The sequence below is a fragment of the Babylonia areolata genome, chromosome 13 (genome assembly GCF_041734735.1).
Source record: "Babylonia areolata isolate BAREFJ2019XMU chromosome 13, ASM4173473v1, whole genome shotgun sequence".
Classification (NCBI taxonomy): Eukaryota; Metazoa; Mollusca; class Gastropoda; order Neogastropoda; family Buccinidae; genus Babylonia; species Babylonia areolata.
This window is the reverse complement of record NC_134888.1, coordinates 36990306-37017566: the sequence shown is the minus strand read 5'-3', so window position 1 is coordinate 37017566 and position 27261 is coordinate 36990306. Positions and strand designations below refer to the sequence as shown.

Genomic DNA, 27261 nt, shown 5'->3' with positions numbered 1-27261 from the left:
GTTTTGTTACCAACTGTTACTAGTTATGGCAATTCATGTATTGTGTGACTCCACTTACAAAGCAGTTTTTTTGGGGGGATCATTACATTTTTCACTGAAAAATGACATTGGACATTAGGAACATGAGAAACAACCTGTAATGGCCATTCAATAAAAAGATTAAAGATATTTGAACACATACAACCTGTTCACTGTTTAATTTCTAATTCCTTTTTCATGTTTTTTTTTATAAATGTGCTACCTCACAAGCGTTATCCCTTTAAATTTATTGCCTAGTAACTCTAAGAATTTCAGTGTATGTTGTATATTGATAATCACTGTGTTCCTATATTTCATGAGACACATGACACAGTATAATTACTTCACTTCAACAAAATTCTGTTTAAATGTAAAAAGTTTACTACAGTTGTAACGCTTGTGATGCATATCAAATTTTAATTCCAATGTGTACTAAAATTGTGTGCATGAAATCAATGCATTGATTTTACTTGTTATTTCTGAAATGCAAGGATATTTATCTGATTCTGTCAGGTTTTTGTGCCCATAAAATGCACTTAGAGTTAGACAGAGTCAGAATATCAAGAGTGTTATTGACATGCACATCCCCACATTATCCATACTGAACATTACACAACATGGACATGAGTAACTTTTGTTGTTTTCTTCCAATTGTTATTGTGCTTGAAACTACAGTATAAAGAATTCAGATTATTCAATAACCGGTTTAAATTGAAATTAACCAGTTTTGCTTTTAATGTTTGCCTCCAATTGCCACTTTGTGTGACCAGCACTGAAGAATCACACACACACACACACACACACACACACACACACACACACACACACACACTATATATATATATATATATATATATATATATATATATATATATATAAGTTTATAAGTTTATAACTTTAAATCAAGTTATCCTATGACTTACGAGTGATTTGTGCACAGTTGTTCTACTGGGGGAGTGGGGGTCCTTACCATTTTCCCTTCCTGTGTTATTGTATGCATGCATGTGACTGTAATCCAGCTGAGAGAAGATTATCAAAAATGTTTGTCTGTTTGAGCTCATATGTGCATGTGTACACTATGCTGTGTTGCAATGTGCTGCATTGTTGTGTGTATTATACTGTTTTAAGAGAGAGAGAAACCAGAGAAACATTCCATTTAACAGATTTCTGTTTCCTTGTCCTTCTAAGAAAAACAAACTGAAGAGAATAATGATCATCTTGAACAGAAAAGTAATCATAGCCTTGAGATACTGGCCTGGAACTCCCACCCATTAATTAATAGCAGTCCATTTTGCTACCACCACCATCATGCACTTGTGGCCAGATAACTTAATGCAGCTGTGAACATAATAATTATTATAATTCACTCAAGCCTGTACAACCCATGATTTTCCTGTTACAGTTTTACTGATGAAAGTGTTGTTTACCAACAAATAATCAGACAACAGTACAGATTACTACAAATCAAGAGCAGAGCATACTTTCAGATCAACAATTAACACATGTATACAATAAGGCCTGGGTACAATCACACACACACACACAACTCTCTCTCTCTCTCTCTCTCTCTCTCTCCCTCTCTCTCTCTCTCTCTAGCAGATTACAAGCCCACCTGCATCTGAGAAAAAGAAAAACCTAGGTACTGAACTTGGGTGAGTAAAGTCTGTATGCACTTAGCACACTGAATGATAAATGAAATAAAAGTTATCCAGTTATATATAATGCATGTGAATATACTATGTTACACAAGGTGTAGTTAGAAAACTATGACACATGTATACATATGTATTGTGTTAAACAAGGTGTAATTGAAAAGCAGGGCACTGAAATGAATGGTTCTTATTCTTTAGTTTAATTCAATTTTAATTCATTTTCATGAAAGAAAAACGTGTTCCTGCAAAATCGACTATGCTGATCACTAAATTTCTTCAGGCAGAGTAAAACTGTAAATGGTCAGGAAATTCTTTCATATATCTGAAACCATTGTCACAACAGATCTTTTAAGATAGTGCTACAGAACTTTATAAAGAAGCAGCATAACACTAACAATCATACCTTGCAGTTGTACTTAATAACTTCAGAAATTTGATTTTCTATCTGCCTAAGGCAAGGCTGAGATCTATTACACTTTTACAGTATCAGAATTTTGAGCCAGAAGATTAACTTCACGAAGAAATTTAATTCATTGCAAAAGCACCATCATTTTAAAAGGTTTGTCAGTTTCAGTTTCAGTAGCTCAAGGAGGCGTCACTTTGTTCAGACAAATCCATATATGCTACATCACATCTGACAAACAGATGCCTGACCAGCAGCGTAACCCAACGCGCTTAGTCAGGCCTTGAGAAAAAATAATAATAATAATAATAGATAAATACATAAAAAGAACTGCTAATAATAATAATAATATGTATACGGCGCAAAAACTTGATGAAGTCAACTATAAGTGAACAAAAAATAAATAAATAAATAAATTTTTTAAAAAATTTTTTAATAACAATAACAATTTTTTTTTAATAAAATAAAAAACTAATATATATTATCAAAAAATAATACAACAAATGTCTATATCATACAACTGAGTTTTACTTGAGTTTACTTTAAGTACAAAGAGATCCCAGATTGTTAATCTTGATGAAAGGAAAATAAATTCTAAACTTCTAAGTCACAATCATTATCATGAGAGTAAACAAAATAACAAGAACACTAGGTGCCAGAGTAAAAAAAGCAAAACATCTCATAACAGTCATGATGTCCTTGATAGTTAAAAAAAAGCAAAACATCTGATAACAGTCATGATGTCCTTGATAGTTATAAAAAGCAAAACATCTGATAACAGTCATGATGTCCTTGATGGTTGTGTCTCAACACTGTTAAGACACTGAACAACTGAACAAACAAAAAAAAAGAAAAGAAAAGAAAATCTGAATTTTTGTTTGTTTGTTCAGTGTGAAAAACACAAATGTCTTAACCTCCAAAAAGTACCTCAAAAATATAAATTGCAATTGTCATTATAAAGATATTGGTCCTAGATTTGGCTAGAATTTGTGGAAATCAACATTTCCATAACAATCAGAGAAGCCTTTGCATTAGACTAGATTATATATTCAAATTAACCCCAATCCATAAACAAAGAAGGTGGGTATGATTTCCGCACTATCACTCACATCACAATATCATATACATGTGCACAACCTGCTCCAAATGTGAACCAATGTTATCTCCAAGTCCAAGACCTATTTATAACTTAAATAGCTGAAGTTAACTTTTTAAAACATCTGGAGACTGACCCTCTCTTCACCTGCTCTTGCATATGAATAACAGAATATATGTTCTAAAGCACAAGCTTCATCAAGTACTTGCTTCAGATTTAAACTATCATTCATTCCTTGATTCCACTTACTCAGTTACTGATTCATTAAGAGAAATCAACCAAACCACCACCCACACTCATTCCGCAAGAAGAAAATATCTTTTTTTAATAAACTGAATTTTAAAAAAAAGGAATTTAACTTTGAATTTTGAAAGTTTTTGATGATGAGGATAAAAATAGAGAAATCTACAAGTAGGAGGAGTTTGTATTATACTCCATGTTTGGTGTTTACATATACTTACCATGTCAAACTGATGCAAACTAGGCCTATGGTTTGCTCTGTTTGGCCAAATTTCGCGCGGCTAACAGTGAAAAGACGCCCCTCTTAGTCTGGCCCGCTCTTAGCCAATCAAACGCCTCTAACAGCTATGTTTTTCTTATTCTTATGGTCACAAATAATTCAAATGTATTGTATCATTGTATTGTATTAAAAATACTCTTTTCTGTCACAACAGATTTCTCCACAGGGAGAGCGTGTCGTTACACTGAGAGTGCCACCCAGTCTTGTATTTTTTCCTGCCTGCAGTTGTTATGTTTCCCTATCGAAGAGGATTTTTCTACAGAATTTTACCAGAGACAACCCTTTTGTTGCCGTGGATTCTTTTGTGTGCACTAAGTGCATGCTGCATACCAGACCTCGATTTATCATCTCATCTGAATGACTAGTGTCCAGACCACCACTCAAGGTTCAGTGGAGGGGGAGAAAACACTGGCAACTCTGCCGGGATTCGAACCAGTGCACTCAGATTCTCTCGCTTCCTAGGCGGATGCGTCACCTCCAGGCCATTACTCCACTGTGTAATGTACACCAGATGAACTGTAATTTACAATTCTTAATGCCACAAACAAGTTTCAAATTTTGTATTATCCTTTCACTACTATTGGAGTATGGAGGACTACTACAAAATGATGATATCATGCCCAGAACAAACATTTTCAAATTTAACTAGGTTACTAACTTATAGCTAAAATGACTTCTTTTCTTTTCTTTTCTTTACCTCCTTTGAGCATATTACAAAAGTTAAAAACCAACTTCAGAAACAGATATTTTTAGGCACATATCCTTTTCACACTTGGGGCATTCCATTGTAAAATTGAACTCATACCCAATCACAGACATGTTACAAACCTTACTACTAACACACACACACACACACACACACACACACACACACACACACACACACATCAGAAAACTCTTAAGTCAGTCCTCATTCATTTCTGCATTATTGCATTACTTATACATGTGTACACTATGTATGAAACTTGTAAGACATGAAAATAGTGCACAGATGCAATTCAGAAACAAAAATTTGCAGTGGTGATATCTGTTTACACACACACACACACACACACACACACACACACACACACACACACACATATTCATATGGACAGCTGTATGAGTGAAGTGCAGAAAAATCCTGTTTAGCAATTTTTCAATGACATAGTAGTTTACTGACACTGAAAGAAACAAGCACACAAACAAAACAAAGAAAGTATGTTGGTGTTTTACAGACTCTGTTGACACTGAAAGAAACAAGCACACAAACAAAAATAAAGAAAGTATGTTGGTGTTCTACAGACTCTATTGACACTGACAGAAACAAGCACACAAACAAAACAAAGAAAGTATGCTGGTGTTCTACAGACTATTAGTCTAGTTGTATATATGCTTGCATCATCATCATCATCATCATCATAATGATGATGATGATGATAATTCATATTGCACCTTTCCATTCAAAACACGCTCAGCTGCACTCTACAATGTAAAAATTGACATGTAAAACATGCAGTCAAACACTAAAATAACTTATAACCCTGCAAAGACATCCAACAAAACACTAACTATTAAAGTTTAACAGTAATTAATATATGTATAATGTACACATGTCTGTACACACACACACACACACACACACACACACACACACACACACACACACACAATATCACCCACAATATAACATTCAACATATCAAACATCATATGAAATCAGTAAATAAATGGCATGTGTTAAAGACTGGCACTTTTTTTTTTTAATTTAAAAAAACAGTAAAAACAATCAATGTTTTTTGAGAGATATGTCTAAAATCTATTCATGCATACATCAAATTATTTGCTGAATAAAACAGAACAGACCACAGCTTTTTATAGATCATCTATATATCTTCCAGACCGATTGCTCAACTTCTCTATGGTGTAAAACCAAGAGACTTGATATTCAAAGTATACTTTAATAGTGTAATTGTTGTAGATTAACATGATATCCACAATGCTGTGGACATAGATGAAAATGAATCAATATGAAAATAAAACAAACATTACATTTTTTTTTTTTTTTTAATGTGGGGAGTGTAGAAATCGTTTAACCAGTTTTCGCACATTCATCTCCAACAGTCACTGTTACAGCACACACACAAAATCAGTAAGAAACAAATTTCTCATTGCTTTTAGTTTTATTAATGTGTTTTGTGGAATATGTGTCCAAGAAGAAATGTGTATGTTTTTTATGTTTTGTTTTGTTTTTTCTTGATGTGCAAACAGTTTATGTCTGTCCATGAACCTGGGGAAACAATGATGACCACATTAATCTTCTAGGTCTCTCTGTGTGTGTGTGTGTGTGTGTGTGTGTGTGTGTGTGTGTGTGTGTGTGTGTGTGTGAGTGAGTGAGTGAGTGAGTGAGTGAGTGAGTGAGTGTGTGTGTGTGTGTGTGTGTGTGTGTGTGTGTGTGTGTGTGGTATGTGTGTGTGTCACTGTGTCAGTGAGTGTGTTTTAGAATACTTTGTTCGTATATGAGTTGCTCTTATTATGGGGACGTGCCTGCGTGAATAACAATGATAATGATTTTATTATCTCAAGTAAGCGACCATTCCTAACCCATAGTAAGTTTGCTTGTTTTTTCTAACAAAAATAAAAATAAAAAAGAACAAATTTTAAAAAGGCGAAGTTGTGTTGCTGTTCGTTTTGATGAGTAAGTGACTATGTCTTCCACTGAAGATCGTAGCCAAGCATGGGCCAGGGGCCGATGGGGTGCGAGCTGCCGCCGACTAGCTTTTCATGAACACCGAGTGATGTTCATCACTGCACGTGCTCACTACTGTAGAGAATGAATAAACAATCTCCTTCACGGCTGAAGACTACAACTCAGGAGTGTAAATTGATCTCTACTGAACGAAAGCTACATCTCAGCAATAAATACTTAAAGACTACAACTACAAGTGTGTGTACCGAAGTCTGAATGAAAGCACCCCCATTCATCCGAAGACAAGAGAAGAGAATGCAAGCAGACGACAAAATAAGATGCAACTTACCCAACAATCTTCTTGTTTCCTCTGCATCCATGTACAAATTCAGATACGAAGTGGAAGCACAGATATATCCAAAAAAGGACAAAGTCCCGAGTAAAAATGACGAGAGCGGCATTTTAACGGAAAACGCCGTTATCCTCGCCACACCAAGTTGCACACTATTGACATTCCCACCATCTCTGCTGTTTTTCTTTGCCTACTCTCCAACAACAAGAAATAATAAATTTTGTATTTTAGTAAAGATAAAAACAGCATCAAGAAACAAATCATCATTAACATTTAATGTCATTGTATTTCTTCACTAAAAGTACAATACAAAATATATTTTGACCAGTGATTTCGTTTACACCAGAAGAAATATGTTCAAGGATTAGAGAGTAAGAAATGGCTGGCATCCAGTGCCGAGATTGGCAGGTCGGGTGGACGACCCCGCTGGCGGAGGGCGGCTCGCGAGGCGGTGGGTTTGGGGCCCGGAAAAGAATAGCGGGTATGTTCACCCTCAAGAGTAAAGGGTGGAGGATTGGGAAATAGTGAATAAACGACAAATCTTACACTCTTTCGTCAGGTTTAGTCGGGAGATTTGAACTTTTATTACGAAATGAAGAATAAGACTTTAATATTCATCACGTCACACTTTCACTCCCTTCTATCAATTTTCGTGTATGTGTGTGTGTGAAAGGGAGGACTCAGAGATGGAATTCATCTATACCTTTGTAGTAGATTATTTTGTTCAGCAATCGCTTGGGAGTGTGGAGGGGAGACAGGGGAGTTGGATCAGGAGATATCATCTGATGAAGAGCAGCCCGAGGTGTTGCTGTGGTTTTGTTGTTTTTGTTTGTTGTGGTTTGGTTGGGGGGTTTTGTGTGTGTGTTTTTTTGTTGTTTTTTTTTGTTTTTTGTTTTTTTTGTTGTTGTTGTTTGTTTGTTGTTGTTTTTTTGGGGGGTGTTGGTTGTTTTTTTCCTCAATATTCAGTATTATTTGTTTCTTCTGGTGTTGTTGCTGTTGAGTTTCGGCGCGATACGATAGACCTTTATGTTGATGCCAGTTGCTGTTGTTATTTTCAGTCTGCATGTTTGTGTACATAAAAAGGGTTTAGGGGCCAACCCAGTGATCTCCACATTATACCTACTTCGCGATCCGCAAAATCTGACAAATCTCACTGACTTAAAAGCATCAGGGTCAGTGCACTACCTTAAATAAGCCAACTGCGTGTTTCTCAGTACCGGCTTAATTCATCAGTTGTGTGAAAACGGTGACTGTCAAATGATCAGGAATTTAGATTCAGTCATATCACGACTGACGATTACTACTATATATATCATATTATACTGCATTTATGATAGTCATTCCTGTCCGGCCGACTATGACCATCAGAACAGCAGAGGAGGCAACTGCTGTCCCAAGTATCTGGGCTACAATTTGATTATTGTGGAGTGTCTTGCCCAAGTTACATCCCTACTCTCTCGGCCAACTGAGGGTTTTAGGCAGGACAGTCGGCTTTGGGATCATGATATGGTTCTACTGAAAAGGCCAGCCCAGTGACACTGAAAACCCATGTACCATCAATGTTGTCAGTGAGATTTGGTTTTGAAACTAACATTCACGTTCTCCGCAACTGAGGGGCTGGATCAGTGCCGCCGCCGGCGTCTAGTGGTACGATTTAACACAAAATCTAAAGTGTTCAAAGCGGCTCTTGATGAGATTGATTCAAACAAAATACTGATTAGATTTATCTACAAATAAAACGAAAATTTGAAATTTTGATGAAAAGAAGTTGTAAATAGCTTTAACACTACCAGGAGGACATAATTATAGACGGCTGGGGGACACATAGACCTTGTACATAATAATAGACATGGGGGACATGTAGACCTGGGGGACATATAGATCTGGAGGCCAAATAAGTGGCATGACGCCATAACGACCTTGGCAAGTAGTGAAGCATTTTAGTGGATGTATGTAATTGTCTTTGGCAAATAATGAAGCATTTTAGTGGACATATATAATTTTTTTAAAATAGATGATTGTAGCCACTGACACTCAAATAAGTGTTTATTAAACCCCGTCATTCTCACCAGCTATCAACTTCAGTAGGTTCATCTGGAAGGAGAGTAAGACGGTTTAGTTGTTTGTTTCCCACCAAAAGACATCTTTCAGTGGCTTAGGCCAAGTCTCTTGAGTTCACCCCTTTTTGTGTACAGTCATACATGTCATCAGTGTCTTTGGTCTCAGGCTCCGGCTCTCAATCTCAGTCTCACACACACTGACACACACACACACACACACACACACACACACACACACACACACACTGGCACACACACACACACACACACGCACACACACACACACACCGGCACACACACACACACACACACACACACACACACACACACTTAGTCGTGGACTCGGAGGTACAATCTCAATATTTCAATCGCTAATAAAACTAATGACTCGCGCACTTACTATTCCAGTGAGGAACAAAAGCTTTAATACTAACATACGGGAAAAAAATCCATACTTTTTCAGTTGATTATTCACTGAAAACCTTCATCTAAAATTAAAACAAAAACGTAGGGTAGGTATGCCAAATTGCGAACGATCCTGTCGAAGCGACCAGCTCAGCCAGTCATCGTGTGTACCGTGCTGTCACGGTAAACTTGATTGAAGTAACGTCGTATGATGGTCAAACATAGTTCTTTTGCTTTTCAGTGAAGGCTTGTACTGATTCAGTGGTTGCACGACTGAGAAAAAGTCCGTTTGCTCATTCTTTTCAACGTTTTGCCCGGTCCGGGGACGTTTGAAATCGCAGGGGTGTCTGCGTAAATGCGAACGGGCAAGTCTAATTGCGAAAGATGGCTTTGAGCACACGTAGGCAATTAAAGCAGAAGCAGGTCTCTGTAACATATATTATTGGAACATCGCACCAGACTGTTGTACTGATTGCCGGTTTTGATCACACATGCACACACACAGACACTGAGACATTTAACACACTATACTGATTTCAACTCAGTGGTAAACAGTGATTATTCCATCTGATTTAAATTTGAATAAAGAAATCATGTTTGCACAGTAGGAATAACGGACAATTGACTACTATATATAGTATACCAATACATAAATTTGAATAAAGAAATAATGTTGTACAGTAGGAATACTGAACAGTTGACTAGTATATATAGTATGCCAACTTGATAAATTCCGGGGTTTTTTGTGCTCTTTTCTTCTTGTTTTTACGGTTGTTGATTTTTGTGTGTCAAGTTTTTTTCAGTGGGGGTGAGGATGGGCTGGGGCGGAGGGGTAGTGTTGTAGGGGGGAGGGGGTGATGTAAGGATTCCAATGCATGACTTTGAAAAAAAATTGTCTGGCTTCAGTTCAAAGTCACGGTAGTTTAGGCTAGTGGCTTTCCGACACTGAAAAACAATCTGATTTGTTTCAGTAGTTATAATTGTCTGTGGTTCCAACACACACACACACAGACACACACACACACACACACACACACACACGCATGTATAATCAGGTGTTTTTTGGGGTTTTTTTAATATTCATTTATTTATATATGTATAAATATATACATATTATATATGCTTGTTTCTCTGGTTTTACGCAGGGAGTGTCTTCTTGGTGAAACTGACACGATGATTCGAAAACTGAACCGTTAATTGTATTAACTTTATAAGTCTGTGTGTACCAGTGTGTAGTAGTGTGTGTCAGTGCTAGTGTTGTGTATGCCGTGTGTGTGCCGGTGTGCGTGTGTGTGTGGTGTCACTGCAATGTCACGGTGTGTGTGTGTGTGTGTGTGTCTTCAGTTGTCATGTGTGTGGAGGGGAATAACACACACACACACACACACACACACACACGACAACACTGACACACACACACACACACACACACACACCGGCACCGGCCGACTGCACGAACGAACGCTGACTGACACAGAGGAAGGGAGAGAAGCCGCGCACTGGCGTGCCGGCAGCTCCACTGGTGGCTTACAGGTAACTTTTACTCTCTCTCTCTCTTCTTTGATTTGCCATACCTTCCGCGCATCAGCCATAGACACTAATTGAGATATTAGTGTCTATAATCAGCCAACATGCCAATAACACTCGGCAAATTGACTCTCAGTGGACCGACGTCCCAGTCCCTTCAGTGAAGATGAGAGAGAAATATAGAGGGTGAACGGTACTGAAGAGGCGCCCATACACATTCAAGGATGCACGTGCGCATGTGAGTGCGTGTGTTTGTGCATAGTTTGTGAATGTGGACATTATCTAAAAATGATGTAGCCTACTTTTACTTCACAGAGAAGATAAGTAAATCAGTGACTGGAAATTTTCAAAATCAGTTTCAGAAACCTACGTAAGTTTATGTCGAAACACAAAATCCCCTCCAGAATTTCAACTCATCGTACCATCGGCGACGCGACGCTTACGTAACAAATTCCTTTTAGCCGAGGCCGTCAACGCCTCCTTTCCCCACTTTGTTGCGCTCTTGGCACTTCCGGTAATTTACAGAATCTGTGAAAATGCTCTGACTCTGTGAAAGGGCGATGGACGTGATGATCAGTCCACTAACCAATCGTGCCTAAAGCCACCTAACTTCAGCAGGTTGGTTTCCATGACGTTCATTTACGAGGCTGTTTGAGCTGCTGAGACAGCAACAAAGTCGCCACGCACTTGCTTGCACGATCGTGGGTCGCCATTTTGAATGAAACTGAAACGAAAGTTCAAAACTTACCATGCGTAACCTCATGTTCAGATGTTGTTATGTGTCTTGTGTGGTTTCCACTGCACACTTAGGAATGAATCGAAAAAGGAACGGTGATGAAAAAATCAGTAAACTTAATCGCTGAATTGATCAATAAACAGCCTTGATTAGACTTAGTGTTGTTTAATGTGACCCAGGTACTGAGGTAGTCCAAAGGTAGTATGAAAAAATTTTTTCCTTGGAATTTCAGTTCAGCATGAAAGCTCAGAAAAAAAAAAAGATTTTGAGGTAAACGTGCAACAAAAGATATTACTGTCAGGAATGTTAATGTGATGAATATAAAATGCACTTGTGCACAGTTGTTTTGTACTCTTTTTTTTCTTTTTTTTAAATAATGTGTAATATTTCATTGCCTTCGAGAGAAGTGATTGTATCACTGTCTCTCTACCCATCAAATGCTGGGAAGGAATGACAGTGCTTGTTTACTTGTTTGTTTGTTTTCTTATATGTGTCATTGTAGATCCAATAAATAATAACCAAAAACCAGAACCAAAAAATCCGTTACTCGTCGCAACCTGAAATCCATCAACATTAACACTTTTTCTTCTCAAGCTGCTGAACGCCTTTCCAAAATTTCTTCCCACACCAATGTCTCTACACACTACAACTCTGTCCTCTCTCAACTGCTGGATGAACATGCACCCCCCACTACCCGCATGCTCCCTGATAGACCTTCCGCCCCGTGGTACACACAAGACATTCGATTTGCAAAACGCAAACGTCGTCAATTGGAACGGCGGTGGCGATCAACAAAACTGAAAGTCCACAATCAAATCTTCCGAAAACAAATAAATAAAGTCAAACATATGATCTCATCAGCGAAGACAAACTTCTTTTCTTCTCAAGTTCTCGATGCCACATCCACCAAATCTCTTTACACTATCATGTCAAATCTTCTCGGCACTGCAAAAAAGACTCCTCTTCCTTCTGCCTACACTTTATCTGAACTCCCCAATGTCTTCTCTTCTTTCTTTTTTGACAAAGTCCAGAATATTCGTACCATCTTAGACCAAATGCCTTTCCAACCTACTCATCCTGATCCTCAATTCAACGGCACTCCTCTCCATTCCTTTAATCCATTAACTGAAACAGATGTCCATGAAATCCTCAAAGAAATGACAATAAAATCCTGTGAGCTCGATCCTATACCAGCCTCTGTTTTTTCTCAGTGTGTCTCACAGCTTCTCCCCACAATCACCAACATTGTCAACTCATCCCTTCTCTCTGGAACGTTTCCATCCACTTTCAAAACTGCAATAGTCCGGCCTCTTCTGAAGAAATCCAACCTTGACGCAAACATTTTGAAAAACTATCGACCAGTTTCTAATCTTCCATTCCTGTCCAAACTCCTTGAAAAAGCCGTCCTGAAGCAGCTCAACAATCACCTTTGTTTCAACAATCTCATCCACCCATTTCAGTCTGCCTATCGTGCTGACCACAGCACCGAAACCACTCTCCTCCACATCCTGAATAACCTACTGCTAGCGTCCGACTCAGGACAGATCTCCCTTCTCACTCTTCTTGACTTGTCAGCCGCCTTTGACACGATAGACCATTCAATCCTTCTTTCCCGTCTTCATTATACATTTGGTATCAACGGCACTGTTCTAAACTGGTTCAAATCGTATCTCACTGATCGATTCCAGTCTGTCATTGTTGATAATTTCCAGTCTGAACCCGTTAAAATTGAACATGGAGTCCCACAGGGATCTGTTTTAGGCCCAGTGCTCTTCACACTGTACACTGCTCCTCTCGCTGAAATTATCAACCGCCATAATGTCAGTCATCATTCTTACGCTGATGACACTCAACTCCAGAAGAGTGATACACCTGAAAAACTGTTGTCGCTCTTGCAAGAAACATCTAACTGCTTCCTGGATATTCAAAATTGGATGACTCTAAATAAGTTACAATTGAACGCGGACAAAACTGAAGCAATGATCATAGGAACTAAACAAAAACTCTCTTCCATTACAACTAATACAATCAAACTTGGCAGTACATCCATCCCTCTGTCCACTTCAGTCAGGAACCTCGGCGTTGTCCTTGACAACACACTGTCCATGCAAACATTTATCAATCAGACATGTCAATCCTGCTACTGTCAACTGCGGCGCATCAGTTCCATCCGGAAATATCTGTCCACTGACGCAACATCTAGACTTGTCGTTTCTCTCATTCTCTCTCGCCTTGACTACTGTAACTCTCTATTGTCTGGTTTGCCTGCTTCATCCATTCAGTCCCTTCAGCGCATACAAAATTCTGCTGCCCGACTCGTCCTCAGAAAGAAAAGATCTGAGCACACCACTCCTCTTTTGCAACATCTCCACTGGCTCCCTGTCTCACACCGAATAAAGTACAAGATCAGCACTCTATGCTACAAATGTATTCACAAATCAGCCCCTTCCTATCTCTGTGCCTGCCTTCACCTCTACACTCCATCTCGCTCACTACGATCAGCTTCGGATCCACTCCACTTACATATACCCAGATTCAAACTCTCGACTGTTGGCCACCGTTCTTTCTCTGTTTCTGGACCTTGCAATTGGAATGAACTTCCTCTTTCGCTTCGTCAAGTCTCCACACTCAGCTCTTTCAAGTCTGGCCTTAAAACCCACCTCTTCCCAAAGTAGCCTCCCTTCCCTGCATCTTCCTTGTCTTTTTAGTTTTTTTTCAGTTTTAGAGTTATGCTTGCGTGAGAATGACTGGTGCGAAAGCGCTTTGATTTGTTTATGCACAAGATTTAGCGCTATACAAGTACCATTATTATTATTATTATTATTATTAAATGTTCAGACAATACCTCTATTTAAATCAGTTAATCAACATGTCTTTTTTAAGTAATTTACAAATAGTGCTTTGATGTTGTCAGTGTATTTTAGTGTAACTAGAACGATTGCTTGAGATGAATTGAAAACAGTTCTGTTACACTGTGCATATTTTCATGTCCTTTCGTTCTTTTCTTTTGTGTATCCCTCTCTGATGGGTGAGGGTTAGATGTAAAAGAAGCTTGTCAGTTAAAAAGTGTCATACTCGTTTTAAAAGATTATGTATTGCCTTGTCTCTTATTCTTACTTATGCCTAGCACACAGAAACCCATTACAGGTTCATTGATAGACAACAGCAGCAGATCATGTATTTTGTTATCTCTATCACCTACAATAATGATGATGCTGACAGTGAAGGTGATGTGATTACAGTAGATTTTGACAGTATGTTCATGATAATTTTATCAAAAGAATATTAATCAGTGTAAAGATTCTGTGGGTTTGGAATTATTGGATCCGTGTGACTTAATTGCTTGTTCAGTCTATGTTATTTTAACAGTGTTTCACTCCCATTGCAGAATATTTTCGTCTTATAAATTCAAATCAGTTTTAGTGGTTTGTGTGCACGCATGCGTACGCACGCGTATGTGTGTGCACATGCATGTTCGTGTGTGTGTGTGTGTATGTGCTGGAAGTTCAGTAGTTAAAAGTTTTGTTATTATTCTGTTGTCCTGTCTTGCTCTTAATGTATTCATTGATTGATTGGTTCCTATGTTGACAGATCTCAGGGGGTTCAGGATGGCTAACTATTGCCTGCTACATTCCACACCCTTGCCCCAGAGAATTTGTTTGGGGAAAAGCAGGGGTGGCTTTTCTTTCTGATTAAATCAACACATGATGTTTGTTGATTTGAAAGGAATATCTTTCATTCGGCAGAGCTTCTGGTGGGCCTACTCCGGATGCCAGCTGAGGAAGCAAGGAAGGACTGATGTCCAAGGCCAAACATTGTGGCCATAAAGTGAAAAATTACGATGTATCACTTTGAATGTTGCAGTGGTGATCTGGTGGACACATACATTGATGATTGTGATGAGGAATCCTTGCAGTCGGTAGGAAGTTCATCTATGGCAGAGACTGAGGCTGGAGATCCCTGGGATGGTCAGAGAACCTCGTCACCAGCCTTGGTGTACAGCTGTTCAGCAGTGTGCAGTGCAGTACCCAGTAGTTCTGCAGCTGTTGCAGCCGTCAACCTAAATTCCTCTGGGATAGCGGAGAACTTCTGGCAAGAGCAGCAAAATTTCCACCATTTCTGGTCTCCGCTTATGAGCGGTGAAAACCAGAGTGACGGAAACCGCGTGTGGAAGCCTTTTGGGACTGGCAGCACAGAACACACACTTGAGTCCTGGCCTGTGTCCCCTGTTGTAATAAAGGGGACTGGCCATCCATCTGACTCTGGATATGGTGCCACCATGGAAAAAAGTAGCAGTGGTGCTGGTGTCACATTGTCTTTACCCTGCTCAGGTGACAACAGTAATCTTGTTTGCAGCCCTGGGAGAGCAACTAGCCTTCAAGGTCATTACTGTGTTGTAGACTCTGTGGGCAAGACCAGGAATATTTCACAGAGACCCTTTGACTCCCCAGCTCAGTTAGAGAGACGCATGCCATCCTCAGAACAGACATCCCTTGAATTTCAAGCACATAGCTGTCTTGAATTCCATGCACAGGTGCAGCAGTTGCAAGCATCACCAACTGCAGAGCAAGAAACCCCCGAGGCCTCATTCATGCAGCAACAGGGATCCCTGAAGTGTCCATCCCAACAAGTCTCTCTGCCATCCCCACCACACAGACAGGGATGTACAGAACCCACAACACAGCAGCTGTGGAGATCTGGTGATTCTCATGTGAATGCCCAGAAGACCACTGACACTGACACTTCAGTGCTGCACACACACATGGCAGCAGCAGCAGAACCAGGTGGCAAGGCAGACAACAAGGTACCATCACTGGACTCAGGGCTGTCTTGGTACATGAACCAGAAACTGGTCCTTTCTGAAAATACACTGGGAAGTACTCCAAATAGGAGCATAGAGGAGCCAGCCACAGGGTGGCCGGAGCTGCCGCTGTCCTGGCAACAAAACAGTGATCAGTCCTGGCAGTTTGGAAGACATCCATCTGGACAAGCCAGTACCCAGTCCTCCCATCACAGACCTGAGGCACCAACCCCAGCATCTAATGTGAAGGCGCAAATGTCAGGTCTGAAGTCCTTCACAGGGTCCAACACTAGGACTGGGCGCGGGTCAGGTGTTCCAACATTATGGCCAAGTGTTCTACCACAAACAGCAGACATCAGTCAAGGAACACTAGACGTTGATGCAGATGGCAGCTGCCTGACACCTGGAGCCAGCCAAAGACCAGTGGATGACAGCCTGACCGTAACAGATGGCAGCCACGTGATGCCCAAGTTGAGCCGAAAACCACCAGATGTTAGCTCCAAACCACCAGGTGTCACCCCAAAACCATATGTTCCCGGATCACTAAGTGCCAACCCCAGGTCACCAGGTGTCGACCCCAGATCACCAGGTGTGGGTACCAGATCACTAGGTGTGGACCACAGATCACCATGTGTGGGCCCCGGATCACCAGGTGTTAACCCCAGGTCACCAGGTGTCGATCCCAGATCACCAGGTGTGGGTACTAGATCACCAGGTGTGGACCACAGATCACCATGTGTGAGCCCCGGATCACCAGGTGTCAACCCCAGATCACCAGGTGTGGGCACTAGATCACCAGGTGTCGACCCCAGATCACCAAGTGTAGGACCCAAACCACCAGGCCCACAGCCATCACACACAGGCCAGAGAATCGTGGATGTCAGTCCATGTGACAGCCTTCAACAGTTGTCTATTCCCGGTAAGACATTGACACTTTTTCTTATCTTAAAACTCCAGTATGAATAGTGAGATGTTCTGATTCTGGATTTACTTTATGCATAACGCACATGCTTACACATTGAATGGGTGCATGTTTGTACCTTTGGTAAGGAAGGGGGTGGGCTGTTTGTGAAGATAGAGAACAGAAAAAACAGACAAGCGCTGAACTAGACAAACTGATTGACTGATCTTTAATTGAACAGGGTTAGAAGTCTTCAGGTGTGGTCCCAATCTGATGACCAGTGTTTGGAGAAAATTTGAAAGAAAATCAGACCACCAGTGCAAGCGTGAAGTTCTGTTGTTAAGATGATTATAAAAATGATTAACAACCAAAACTGAGAAGGGAAGAAAGAGATAGACAGATTGACATACAGAGTGGCTGACTAAAAAATAAAAGAGAGGGATTGAAGTAGGCTGAGAATATCATTCCAGACCACTTGACACTTCTCATTTCTGTGTTTGCTGTATTTGACCAAAACATCAGTTTTCAGGGATTTCTATCCACACAGTTGTCAGGGTATTGCTAGTAGTATGCTGTGAGTCGTGTACTGATGTAGATATTCTCCATTTTAATATCCAGCGTGGCGGCTTTCCACTTACCACTCAGTGAAGAAAAGAAAGGTTTGGAACACTAATCTGATGAACCACACATTTTCACAAGACTGACAGAATTTGTGTGTGTGTGTGCAAAACTGCCTTGCAAAACCAGAGGGTAAGTGTGGGGATGCTGAATGCACATACATACATGTCTGTTGCTTTTTAAGCACTAAGTGACTTACTGATTAAAGCTAAAGCTGATCTTTGGTTTTAAGTATTGAACATTGTGAGGGATTAAAGAGAAATGCTTATGTGTTGTCTGGCCCTGTTCACCCCAGTGTTTGTTCCACAGTCTGAGTAAGAAAGGGCTTTTAATGTTATTTATAATGTAAACTGTTGATTTCTTTTCCTCATGCTTTTAGTGTGAGACTTGATAATGTGTCTTGCTCCTGTTTGCAGACAATGGAAATTCTGGCATGCCACTCACGTCAAGATCCATGCTTTCTGCAGACCAGTTCCCAGTCATTCCGGCCAACCATCAATCTGGTAGTGCTTCCCATTTTCCAGTGACTAATACCACTCACCAACTCTGTAGTGTCCCTTTGTGCTTCTTCAAAAGTGCCTCTGAACTTCCTGTGGGAAACGTCACGGAGGTTCCAATGGGAAGTGTCCCTGAATTTTCTGTGAATGATGTCTCTGAGCAGTACATAACCTGTGACCCTGGACCTTCCGTGAGTGGTGTCCCAGAATCTTCCATGAGTGCTGCCACAGAATCTTCCATGAGTGCTGCCACAGGACTTTCCCGGGGTGGTGCCCCAGGAATTGCCCCTGGACTTTCCATGGGTGATGCCGGAGGACTTTCCATGGGTGATGCCAGAGGACTTTCCATGGGTGATGCCAGAGGACTTTCCATGAGTGATGCTGGAGGACTTTCCATGGGTGATGCCAGAGGACTTTCCATGGGTGATGCCAGAGGACTTTCCATGAGTGATGCTGGAGGACTTTCCATGGGTGATGCCGGAGGACTTTCCATGAGTGGTGCCCCAGGATTTTGCACCATGGGCTCTGGAGGTAGTGGGTGGCCCAGTGGCGGGAGTGAGGAGGCCAGTGGACCAGGACAGTCCATGCAGCAGACACTTGGCAGCAGGTCGGGTGAGAGGCGACCAGACTACACAGTGCAGAGATCAATGAGCACAGCCGTGTCGGCTTCCACCCCGCCCTCTCTGCGCTCCATCCCTGTGGCTGATGACCACATGCCTCTGCTGCCTGTGCAGGGTAAACACCTTCTTACCTGTGAATGACTGTGTGTGCCAGGAACGTATGTGAATTTGTCACAGTAACACTTTGGAGGGATTGGGGTTGTTTTTTTAATTTTTATTTTTGACTCACTTGTGTAAACAAAGTGAGTCTATGTTTTAGCCCGGTGTTCGGTTGTCTGTGTGTGTGTGTCTGTGTGTCTGTGTGTCCGTGGTAAACTTTAACATTGACATTTTCTCTGCAAATACTTTGTCAGTTGACACCAAATTAGGCATAAAAATAGGAAAAATTCAGTTCTTTCCAGTCATCTTGTTTAAAACAATATTGTACCTCTGGGTTGGGCACAAAAAAATAAAAAATGAAGCCTAATTATATGCAAACTGCATTTACTGTTACATTTATATTTTTTTGTATTCTCTAAACTTGGCACTTTGATCTGATATTCTGACCCAACAACTAGAGCAGTCATTATCATTTTTTGTTCAAACAGGAACTTCTTTTGCTAAGCATGAAAGTCTTATTTATTTTGCAAACGTTTTGGTGCAGATAGTAAAAAAGGGAAATTACTCTGTATATTAATGCTAGGGGACTTAATTTGCTTTAAACTGATCTTTCTCATCTTAAACATTACATTTTGAAATTATACTCAATACATAAAAAGCTTGGATTTTTATTTTATTTTAAGTGTATCACAAGTGAGTCTTGAAGGCCTTGCCTCTCTTGTTTTGGTACGGGGTGGGGGGGGGGGGGTTGTTGTTGATGGTGTTATTGTGGAGAAAGCTTGAATCTTGTTAGCTTTGAGACTTTGTATTCCAACGATATTTTTCAGTGATGTGATTCTTTACAGCATGTGCAAAATTTTCAAACATCCTTGAGCATATATGTAACTCACATACATGTGTATGTGTACACATACATGCACAAATACACACTTGCATAGACACACAAATATGTGTACATGCAAACAGAGGAACATGTATATGCACTAGACTGTTTCAGTGTTGGTGATTGAATGTATTGTTTGTTCGCATACGTTTGTATAGCTATAGATAACATGTGGATGTGTGCACTTTTGTATGTCCGTCTAACCCCCACATCATTGTTGCATGTATAATATGCCCAAGGATTTTTTCTTTCCATCTGAGCTCATTGCACACTTAATTCTGAGTCGGAGCCGACCAGGGACCCAAATATCCCAGAATAACATGTCTTTGATGAGGTTTGAACCCACTCCCTTTCAGTCATCAGTAAATGCTCACAGCATTGCATAGTCAGTAATAGACACAGGTATTTTTGAGGTGTTTGATTGTAAACATTGCTGAGCATTGCTGAGCATTTACTTCACTGTGTAAATGAAGTCTGTCTGTGGTTCACTGCCCGAATGCTTGTAAGTAGTATGTATTTCTCTGTGCATGAGTATGCAGTGATCTGTGGTAACAGGTGTGCGCATGTATCCATGTTTTCAAAGCTAATTTGAACTGAATACTAATGTGCACATGCTTTTTTTAAATGGTATTTACACATGTATGTATGTTGTTAATTTGTCATGTATAATTGTCCACAGATCAGACATGGGCGGAGATAGATGTGGACAAAGAAGGGTTTGTGCGGACTGCTATCATGGAGGAAGCCATGCACGCTCTGGACAGCGCTTCTGTTGTTGTCCTGACAAGTCCTCCGCGGGGCGGCAAAAGCACACTGGCCCGTGCCTTGCTGCGTCATGCTGAGGATGAGAACCGAACCTGCTGTACAGTACGGAATGTCAGCGAGTGGAGAAAGTTTGTACGCAGTGACCAGTCCATGATCGTCTTGCTGGATGAGGTGTTTGGACAGCTGGTGCTGAAGAGGGGAGAAGTGGATGCTTGGAAACCCTCACTGGAGGGGATGAGCCAGTGGTGCAGGCAGCGTGCTGTGCAGCTGGTGTTCACCTTCACCCCCCCTGTCCTGGAGTCGCTGCGTCAACTTCTGCCCCAGTGTGACCTGTTCTCCCAGATGCATGAGGTGTGTCTGGGGCGGCTGAGTGAGGAAGAGAAACGCCGGATTTTCCAGAGTGTTCTTTGGCACAGACTGAGTGCCAGTGATGTGAAGCGGCTGGTTACAGAGGCAAAGGGATGTGGGCTGGTGGAAAGGCAGGCTCATGCCAGCACAGACTCCCTACAGCTAGCAAGTGAGGAACGCGAGGGATGGGAGCAGCTCTGTGACATGCTGGCGGATTGGGTTTTGGCATATGATGACAGTGGTGCTTTGTTTCCAGAATGCTGCCGATGGTTTGCCAAATTTCTAACCAAATACACTCCTTTGCCAGGGGACAAGAAGCATTTACAGCTCTACTTGGGATCCAGTGTGAAGATCTTCTCCAGACCCTCACCACTCTACAGGGATTTTGTGCTGCAGTTGCTCCAGGAAGAAGACCTGGGCAAGGAGAAGATGCAGGCAGTGCTCGCTCTCTTGTTGGCCGGAACAGACATAAATGATGTTAACCAGGCAGAAACAGTTGCTATCAAATGCCGTCAGCTTGGTTTTAGCTGTGCTTGTTCACCTGTGTCTCTGCTAAATACCATGAAGTCATGCAGAGGCACACTGATAGATAAAGGCAGTGCCAAGTTTATCAATAGACATGCATACGAAGGAGCAGCCTTGGCCTTACTGCCCAGTCTAGTGGTGAAGGTGGTAGACTGGCCTTTCCTGGTCAAACGATGCAGGGTGTCCAGGACGAATACCAACGACTCTGGCTTTGATGAGGAGCAGAGTAAGCTTTTTCTGCTGGAAATAAGAAGACTGACTCCAGGTCCATGTAGGGAAATGACTCCTGAGTACAAAGCTCTGGTGCTGAGAATCGCTAAAGGGTTGGCAGACTCATTGGAAATGGTGTTGGCTGTTCAACATCCAGCCCTTCAGTTTATCCCATTTGTTAATGACTTAGTAGAAGAGATCTCCAGTCAGCAAGAAGACAAAAATGCCAGATTAGTCCTTTCAGAAACCTTTGACAGAACACACAGAATGTCTCTTTTGTACTGGTCTTTATTCAACACTGAATACTTCCTGTTTCAGTGGATTTTTAAAACAGTCATAAAACTGCATGGACATTTTCGTGAAGATGAGCTAGTGTTGGCAGCATATGCATGCTGTGTGTTGAGAGGCAAGGAAGAGTTTCTGGGCTTGTTGCTGCGTTACTGGAAAAAGGCAGCCGGGGAGGATGTGTCCAAGCTGCTGAAAGGGCACCATGTGATCTCCAAGCCTTCAGTTCTCCACCTGCCTTTACCCAGAGCTGATGTCTGTCTGACTAGGGAATGGAAGGATGAGCAGAAATATATCAAAGAGTCTTGGCAGAGAACAGGAGCAGAGGCAACCAGCTTTTGTATGAAAAACAGAGAGTCACGGGCTGGAGACTTTCCAAACATGGTCTCAGCACAGACTTGTGTTGAGAATTCTGTGGCTCAAAGAGGAAAAGGTCTTGACCTTTTACGTGCTCCGCTGCTGGTGGCAGTGGAGTTTAATCAGGAAGAGGTGGTGAACTTACTGCTGACAGAATATGAATACACTGCCACAGTCACTGATAGCATGGGACGAACAGCGTTGCACATGGCAGCCTGTCATGGCCACCTTAACATCGTCAAACAGCTGTTGAGGCATGGAGTCCAGCTGTGGCAGAAGGACAAGAGAGGAAACACAGCCCTGGATGAGGCGAGGGTGAGAGGTCAGGATGAGGTGGTCAGCTTGCTGCTGGATGCTGAAGGAGCAAGATCTGACCCTGCACACTGAGGTGCCACATCTTCCCTGAGGGTTTCTTCAGGGAGGCATGAGCCCACAGAAGAAGAAAACATGTGAGCAGAGGTACCCCACAAAGTGCCCACAACCTCTCCCCTGTGCCAGTCAGGTCTTGACCACCAAACCTCACCTACACCTATTGCTCCATTTGGACACAGGCCGCCAGCAAGCACTGTCCAGCCATCTCAGTCCTGTTCCAGTTGCTTCAGCTGTTGCCAGGTGCGTCCTGCTCCATTCATGTTCCTTGTATTTCCGAGATAACTTCTTTTCCTTTTCTGGTGGTGGTTCCAGGCAGGGGCTTGCCTTGTGCTGGGTGCAGGCTTGTGGAGTATTTGTCCAATCCATTTCTAGCGTCTTTGGAGGATCTCTTCTTCTGCAGGCTGTTGTTTTGTTCGTTCCCAAAGTTCTTCATTAATGATTCTGTCTGTTCAGCGAATCTGAGGAATCCTTCATAGACAGGTGTTGAAAGTCTGGATTCTCTTCATGGCAGCGACAGTAATTCTCCAGGTCTTTGCTCCACACAGTAGTACAGGCTTCACTATAGTGTTGAAGATCCTGATCTTGCTGTTAGTTGTGAGATCTCTGGTTGCCCACACTTTCTTCAGCTGATGGAAAACTGCCTCTGTCAAAGCTATACACGGTGCAGCATGAAAACCAACATGCAGAATCTGTTGTCTTGCAGGACAGACCTAGGCCATTGATACTGCCAGTATCCCTCTCTGAATGTAGGCCAGAATCTGTTCATCTCAGTTTTTCATCTGTGTGTTTACGAACAGTATATTTACACTTTTTTTTTTTTAAACATTTGTATTATGAATTCTCAAGTTTGTAATTGTTTGTACAGTTCTGTCGGGAGAAAAAGTCAATACTTAAAATGTTTTTGAAAAATGGTCACACCCTTGACATCATGTCATTATTAATGTAAACTGTCAAGGTGTGTGCCACTGAACTTTTTTTTTTCCTCACCAGGGCTTGTTTTTTGTCCTGGTTTTGGTGATACTGGGAGAATTTTTATTTCTTGCCATCACATGATATTGCAAGTGTTACTGGGGTTTTTTAAATGCCTACCAGATTTATAGTTTTTTAAATAGATTTGTCAACAACCAGAGTGACATTTGTCAATAAATAATTGCAGTCATGTGTACTTTTGACTTTTTTAAATCAATTTAGTGAAAATAATTGATATTTTAAAATGCTTTGTCAAAGCAACAGCATGCAGTTTGTTTGTTTATTTCCTACTGTATGGCATAATTATGTCTGTATATATATATATATATATATATTCTTTGTGTCCATGGAATGATCTTTTTTAAAAGACATTTTGCTTTGTCAACTGTAATCATTTCACTGTGCCATACATCTTGAGTATACTCTGCAAATGACATGATGCTCTGCTAATGACATGATGCTCTGCTAATGACATGACAGCAATAACAATCTCACATAGATACTTGACTCATGAATGCACATGCAACAGAAATACTCGAGCACATGCACATAATTGTGTATACAGACACACACACATAAAAAAGAATGTGGAAATGAATATGTGAAGGGTTATTTGCAGTATAAAACAGAGGCTTTTTTCAAATAGCATTGCATTATTATTTTAATTTTTATTCTTTTTTTTTCTTTTCTTTTTTTTGTACACTTCACAATGTCCCCTGTTCTGACAAGAGTTATTTTTTGCAGTGTCAATGTGTACCTGACGAGCGCAATGGCCGAGTGGTTAAAGGTTCCAATCTCAGTGATGGTGCCTGGTTGGTAAAGGGTGGAGATTTTTTTTCCGATCTCCCAGGTCAACATATGTGCAGACCTGCTAGTGCCTGAACACCCTGTGTGTATATACGCAAGCAGAAGATTAAATACGCTCGTCAAAGATCCTATAATCCATGTCAGCGTCTGGTGGGTTATGGAAACAAGAACGTTACCAGCATCCACACCCCCGAAAGCGGAGTATGACTGCCTACATGCTGGGGTGAAAACGATCATACACATGAAAACCCACCCGTGTACATACGATTGAACGTGGGAGTTGCAGCCCAGGAATGCAGAAGAAGAAAAAGAAGTAAAGGATTATTTGCAATGTAAAACAGAAGCTTATTTCAAATAGCATTGCATTATTGTTATTTTTATTCTTTTTTTTTTCTTTTTTCTTTTTTGTAGGCTTAACTATGTCATCTGTTCTGATAAGAGTTATTTATAGCAGTGTCAGTGTGTACCTTTCTCCACATGACAAATTCTGAAATATTCCATGCAAACAATATAAAGTAATATACATATATTTTGTAAAAATGCAGATTAAGATCTCTTGCTTTATTCAGAATTCCTGAACTGTGCCTGCAGCAAACTTTTCTGGTCATGTTAGAACTCTTAAACAATGCATGAAGTGAATATGTGTACATTTTGATCTCTGCATTGTAATTTCTGAAACGCTCTGTTTATGTAAATCTGTACTGTAGTTAATGCAATATGCCAGTGCCAGAGGTTTTTTGCTCTTTTCTTGATTGTTTGTCACTCCTTTATTTCTTTGCCATAGACTGTTTATGTGCCTGTTTTAATGCTAAGTTCTTGACAAATAAAGTAATCAGATAAATATTGAAAGTTGTGGTCAGGCATGTGTGTGGGTGTGTGTTGTTTGATTTGGTCAGTCCATTAGGTGATTGTTTCTCGTTGATAAAAGTATAAGAAAGTATTACACACACACAGTATTTACCATGGTCATCCCAGGCACACACACACACACACACACACACACACACGAACACACACACACACACAAACACACACACACACACAGAGAGAAAAAACAAAAGATGCCAATTGTGGCGTGAAGCAAACAAAGCGGTTTGTTCTTCCACTTTCAATACAGCCCATCACAGGACTCGGACCAGCAGATGGAATGTATCGCAAACACACATTGCCCTATCAAGAAAAACAAAAGTATGTTTGTGATATTCATCCTGCCATCCAGATCAAAACAAAATCAGTCATGGGACTGTCAATCTGCACAAGTAGAAAGATTAGCTGCCCTGTCAGCATACTCCATCATGACCATGGTCCTTGTGGTCATGTGACCTGAAGCCGAGGTGAAGGTGAATGTCTATCAATACTGATATTAATAATGAACACTTATTCAGCGCTTTTTCTCAAACAGAACCCAAAACGCTTGAAATATACAAATCTCATTGACAATAAATCATGAAAGAATAAACTAAATCAATTAACACAAACTTTGAATAGGCATCATGACCCTTGCTCTCTCTCTCTCTCTCTCTCTCTCTCTCTCTCTCTCTCTTTCTCTCTCTCACACACACACACACACAGGTGCACATTTTTGTTGTCAGTGTGTGCATGTGTGTGTGTGTGTGTGTGTGAACAAGTGTCATGACGCCTATTCAAGGTTTGTGTAAACTGGCAGATGCTGGATAAAGAAAATAGGTATATCATGTGTGTGTGTGTGTGTGTGTGCATAAAGCTGGGCCATATAAAACTGGCTTCAGTCTGTTTTCTCTCAGTGTTTGAGATCCCACACATTTTCAGAATTCGTTTTGCGCACGCTACCTTCTTGCACGACCTGTACGTCACTCCTGCTGAAGAGATGTAAACATGCAAGTGATGCAGGTCAACGGTCACTCTGCACAAAGATTGCAAAACAGCCCACATATCTTCAGCTGACGCAAAAACAGGTTTTTCTGTCGAAAATGTAGGAAAAACTACCACAAAAAACTACAACAAAAAACGAAAAACAAAAAACAAAAAAAAAAAGACCTTCATACGAGTTTTCCTTCTGAACACAATACTTAGTTTTAGGCAAAGAACAAATTAAGCAATGATATTCTCGATGAGAACTTGATGTGACAGTAAAGTCTGCCTGATGTGTGTTCTGACTGTGGCTAACAGAGGTGTGTCACATGACCACTACTTGCCCATTGGCAATACAATGACCCAAACTGTGTATCTTTACCGCTACCGACCATCTGAAATGATGCGTGTTTGTCGAACTGGAAACAGAAAATTTCCATCCAAAGCAATAATTCTTTCTATTGAGAAGACAGCTTGAATAGTTCTTCAAGACCACGGCAATACAAGGACCCAAACTATATTTTTGCCACTTCCGACCATCTGAAATGATGAGTGTTCGTCCAACTGGAAACAGAAAATTTCCATCCAGAGCAGTAATTCTTTCTATTGAGAAGACAACTTGAACTTGAACTGGATCAGACGTTTTAGGCCTGGAAGGCCTGTTCGTCGTTCAACTGGATACAGTATACCAGCATGCGTGGCCTAATGATAGCATACTGGATCATATATGCTTGGAGAGTTGGCCCAATGAGCGTCTAACCTAGTCTTGAAGGATAACATGGTTGGGGCAGTCACAACACTATCTGGCAAACCATTCCATATATTAACGACTCGCTCTGTAAAGAAGGAGTTGCGCACTTTCAGCCTGCAATGTGATTTACTTAACATTAAACTGTTGCCTCTTCTGTCTCTACTTACTGCAGGTGATAGTTCGGGAT

General features: G+C 40.9%; 2 protein-coding genes across 6 annotated transcripts in view; one reads left to right on the top strand and one right to left on the bottom strand.

Moving 5' to 3' along the window:
- Window positions 1-6876, bottom strand: part of LOC143288925 (tyrosine-protein kinase RYK-like) — a 101875-nt gene extending 94999 nt beyond the window's left edge. For all 5 annotated transcript variants that reach the window (XM_076597598.1, XM_076597601.1, XM_076597602.1 and 2 more), the window contains exon 1: window positions 6706-6876. In XM_076597598.1, the coding sequence (XP_076453713.1) occupies window positions 6706-6817 (112 nt within the window). In that variant the 5' untranslated portion in view covers window positions 6818-6876. The remainder of the gene's footprint in view (window positions 1-6705) is intronic.
- An 8640-nt stretch (window positions 6877-15516) lies between these two features.
- LOC143289244 (uncharacterized) lies at window positions 15517-25315 on the top strand. Its single transcript, XM_076598222.1, has 3 exons — window positions 15517-17156; window positions 18173-18988; window positions 20535-25315. The coding sequence occupies exons 1-3, from the start codon at window positions 15569-15571 to the stop codon at window positions 22730-22732; spliced, it is 4602 nt and encodes a 1533-aa protein (XP_076454337.1). The 5' UTR covers window positions 15517-15568; the 3' UTR covers window positions 22733-25315.
- Window positions 25316-27261: the final 1946 nt, after the last annotated feature.

Coding starts and splice junctions, on each gene's coding strand:
- LOC143289244 (XM_076598222.1), top strand. CDS start 15,569: ATGAGCGGTGAAAACCAGAGTGACGGAAACCGCGTGTGGAAGCCTTTT. Junction 17,157..18,172: donor TCAACAGTTGTCTATTCCCG/GTAAGACATTGA, acceptor TCCTGTTTGCAG/ACAATGGAAATTCTGGCATG. Junction 18,989..20,534: donor GCCTCTGCTGCCTGTGCAGG/GTAAACACCTTC, acceptor AATTGTCCACAG/ATCAGACATGGGCGGAGATA.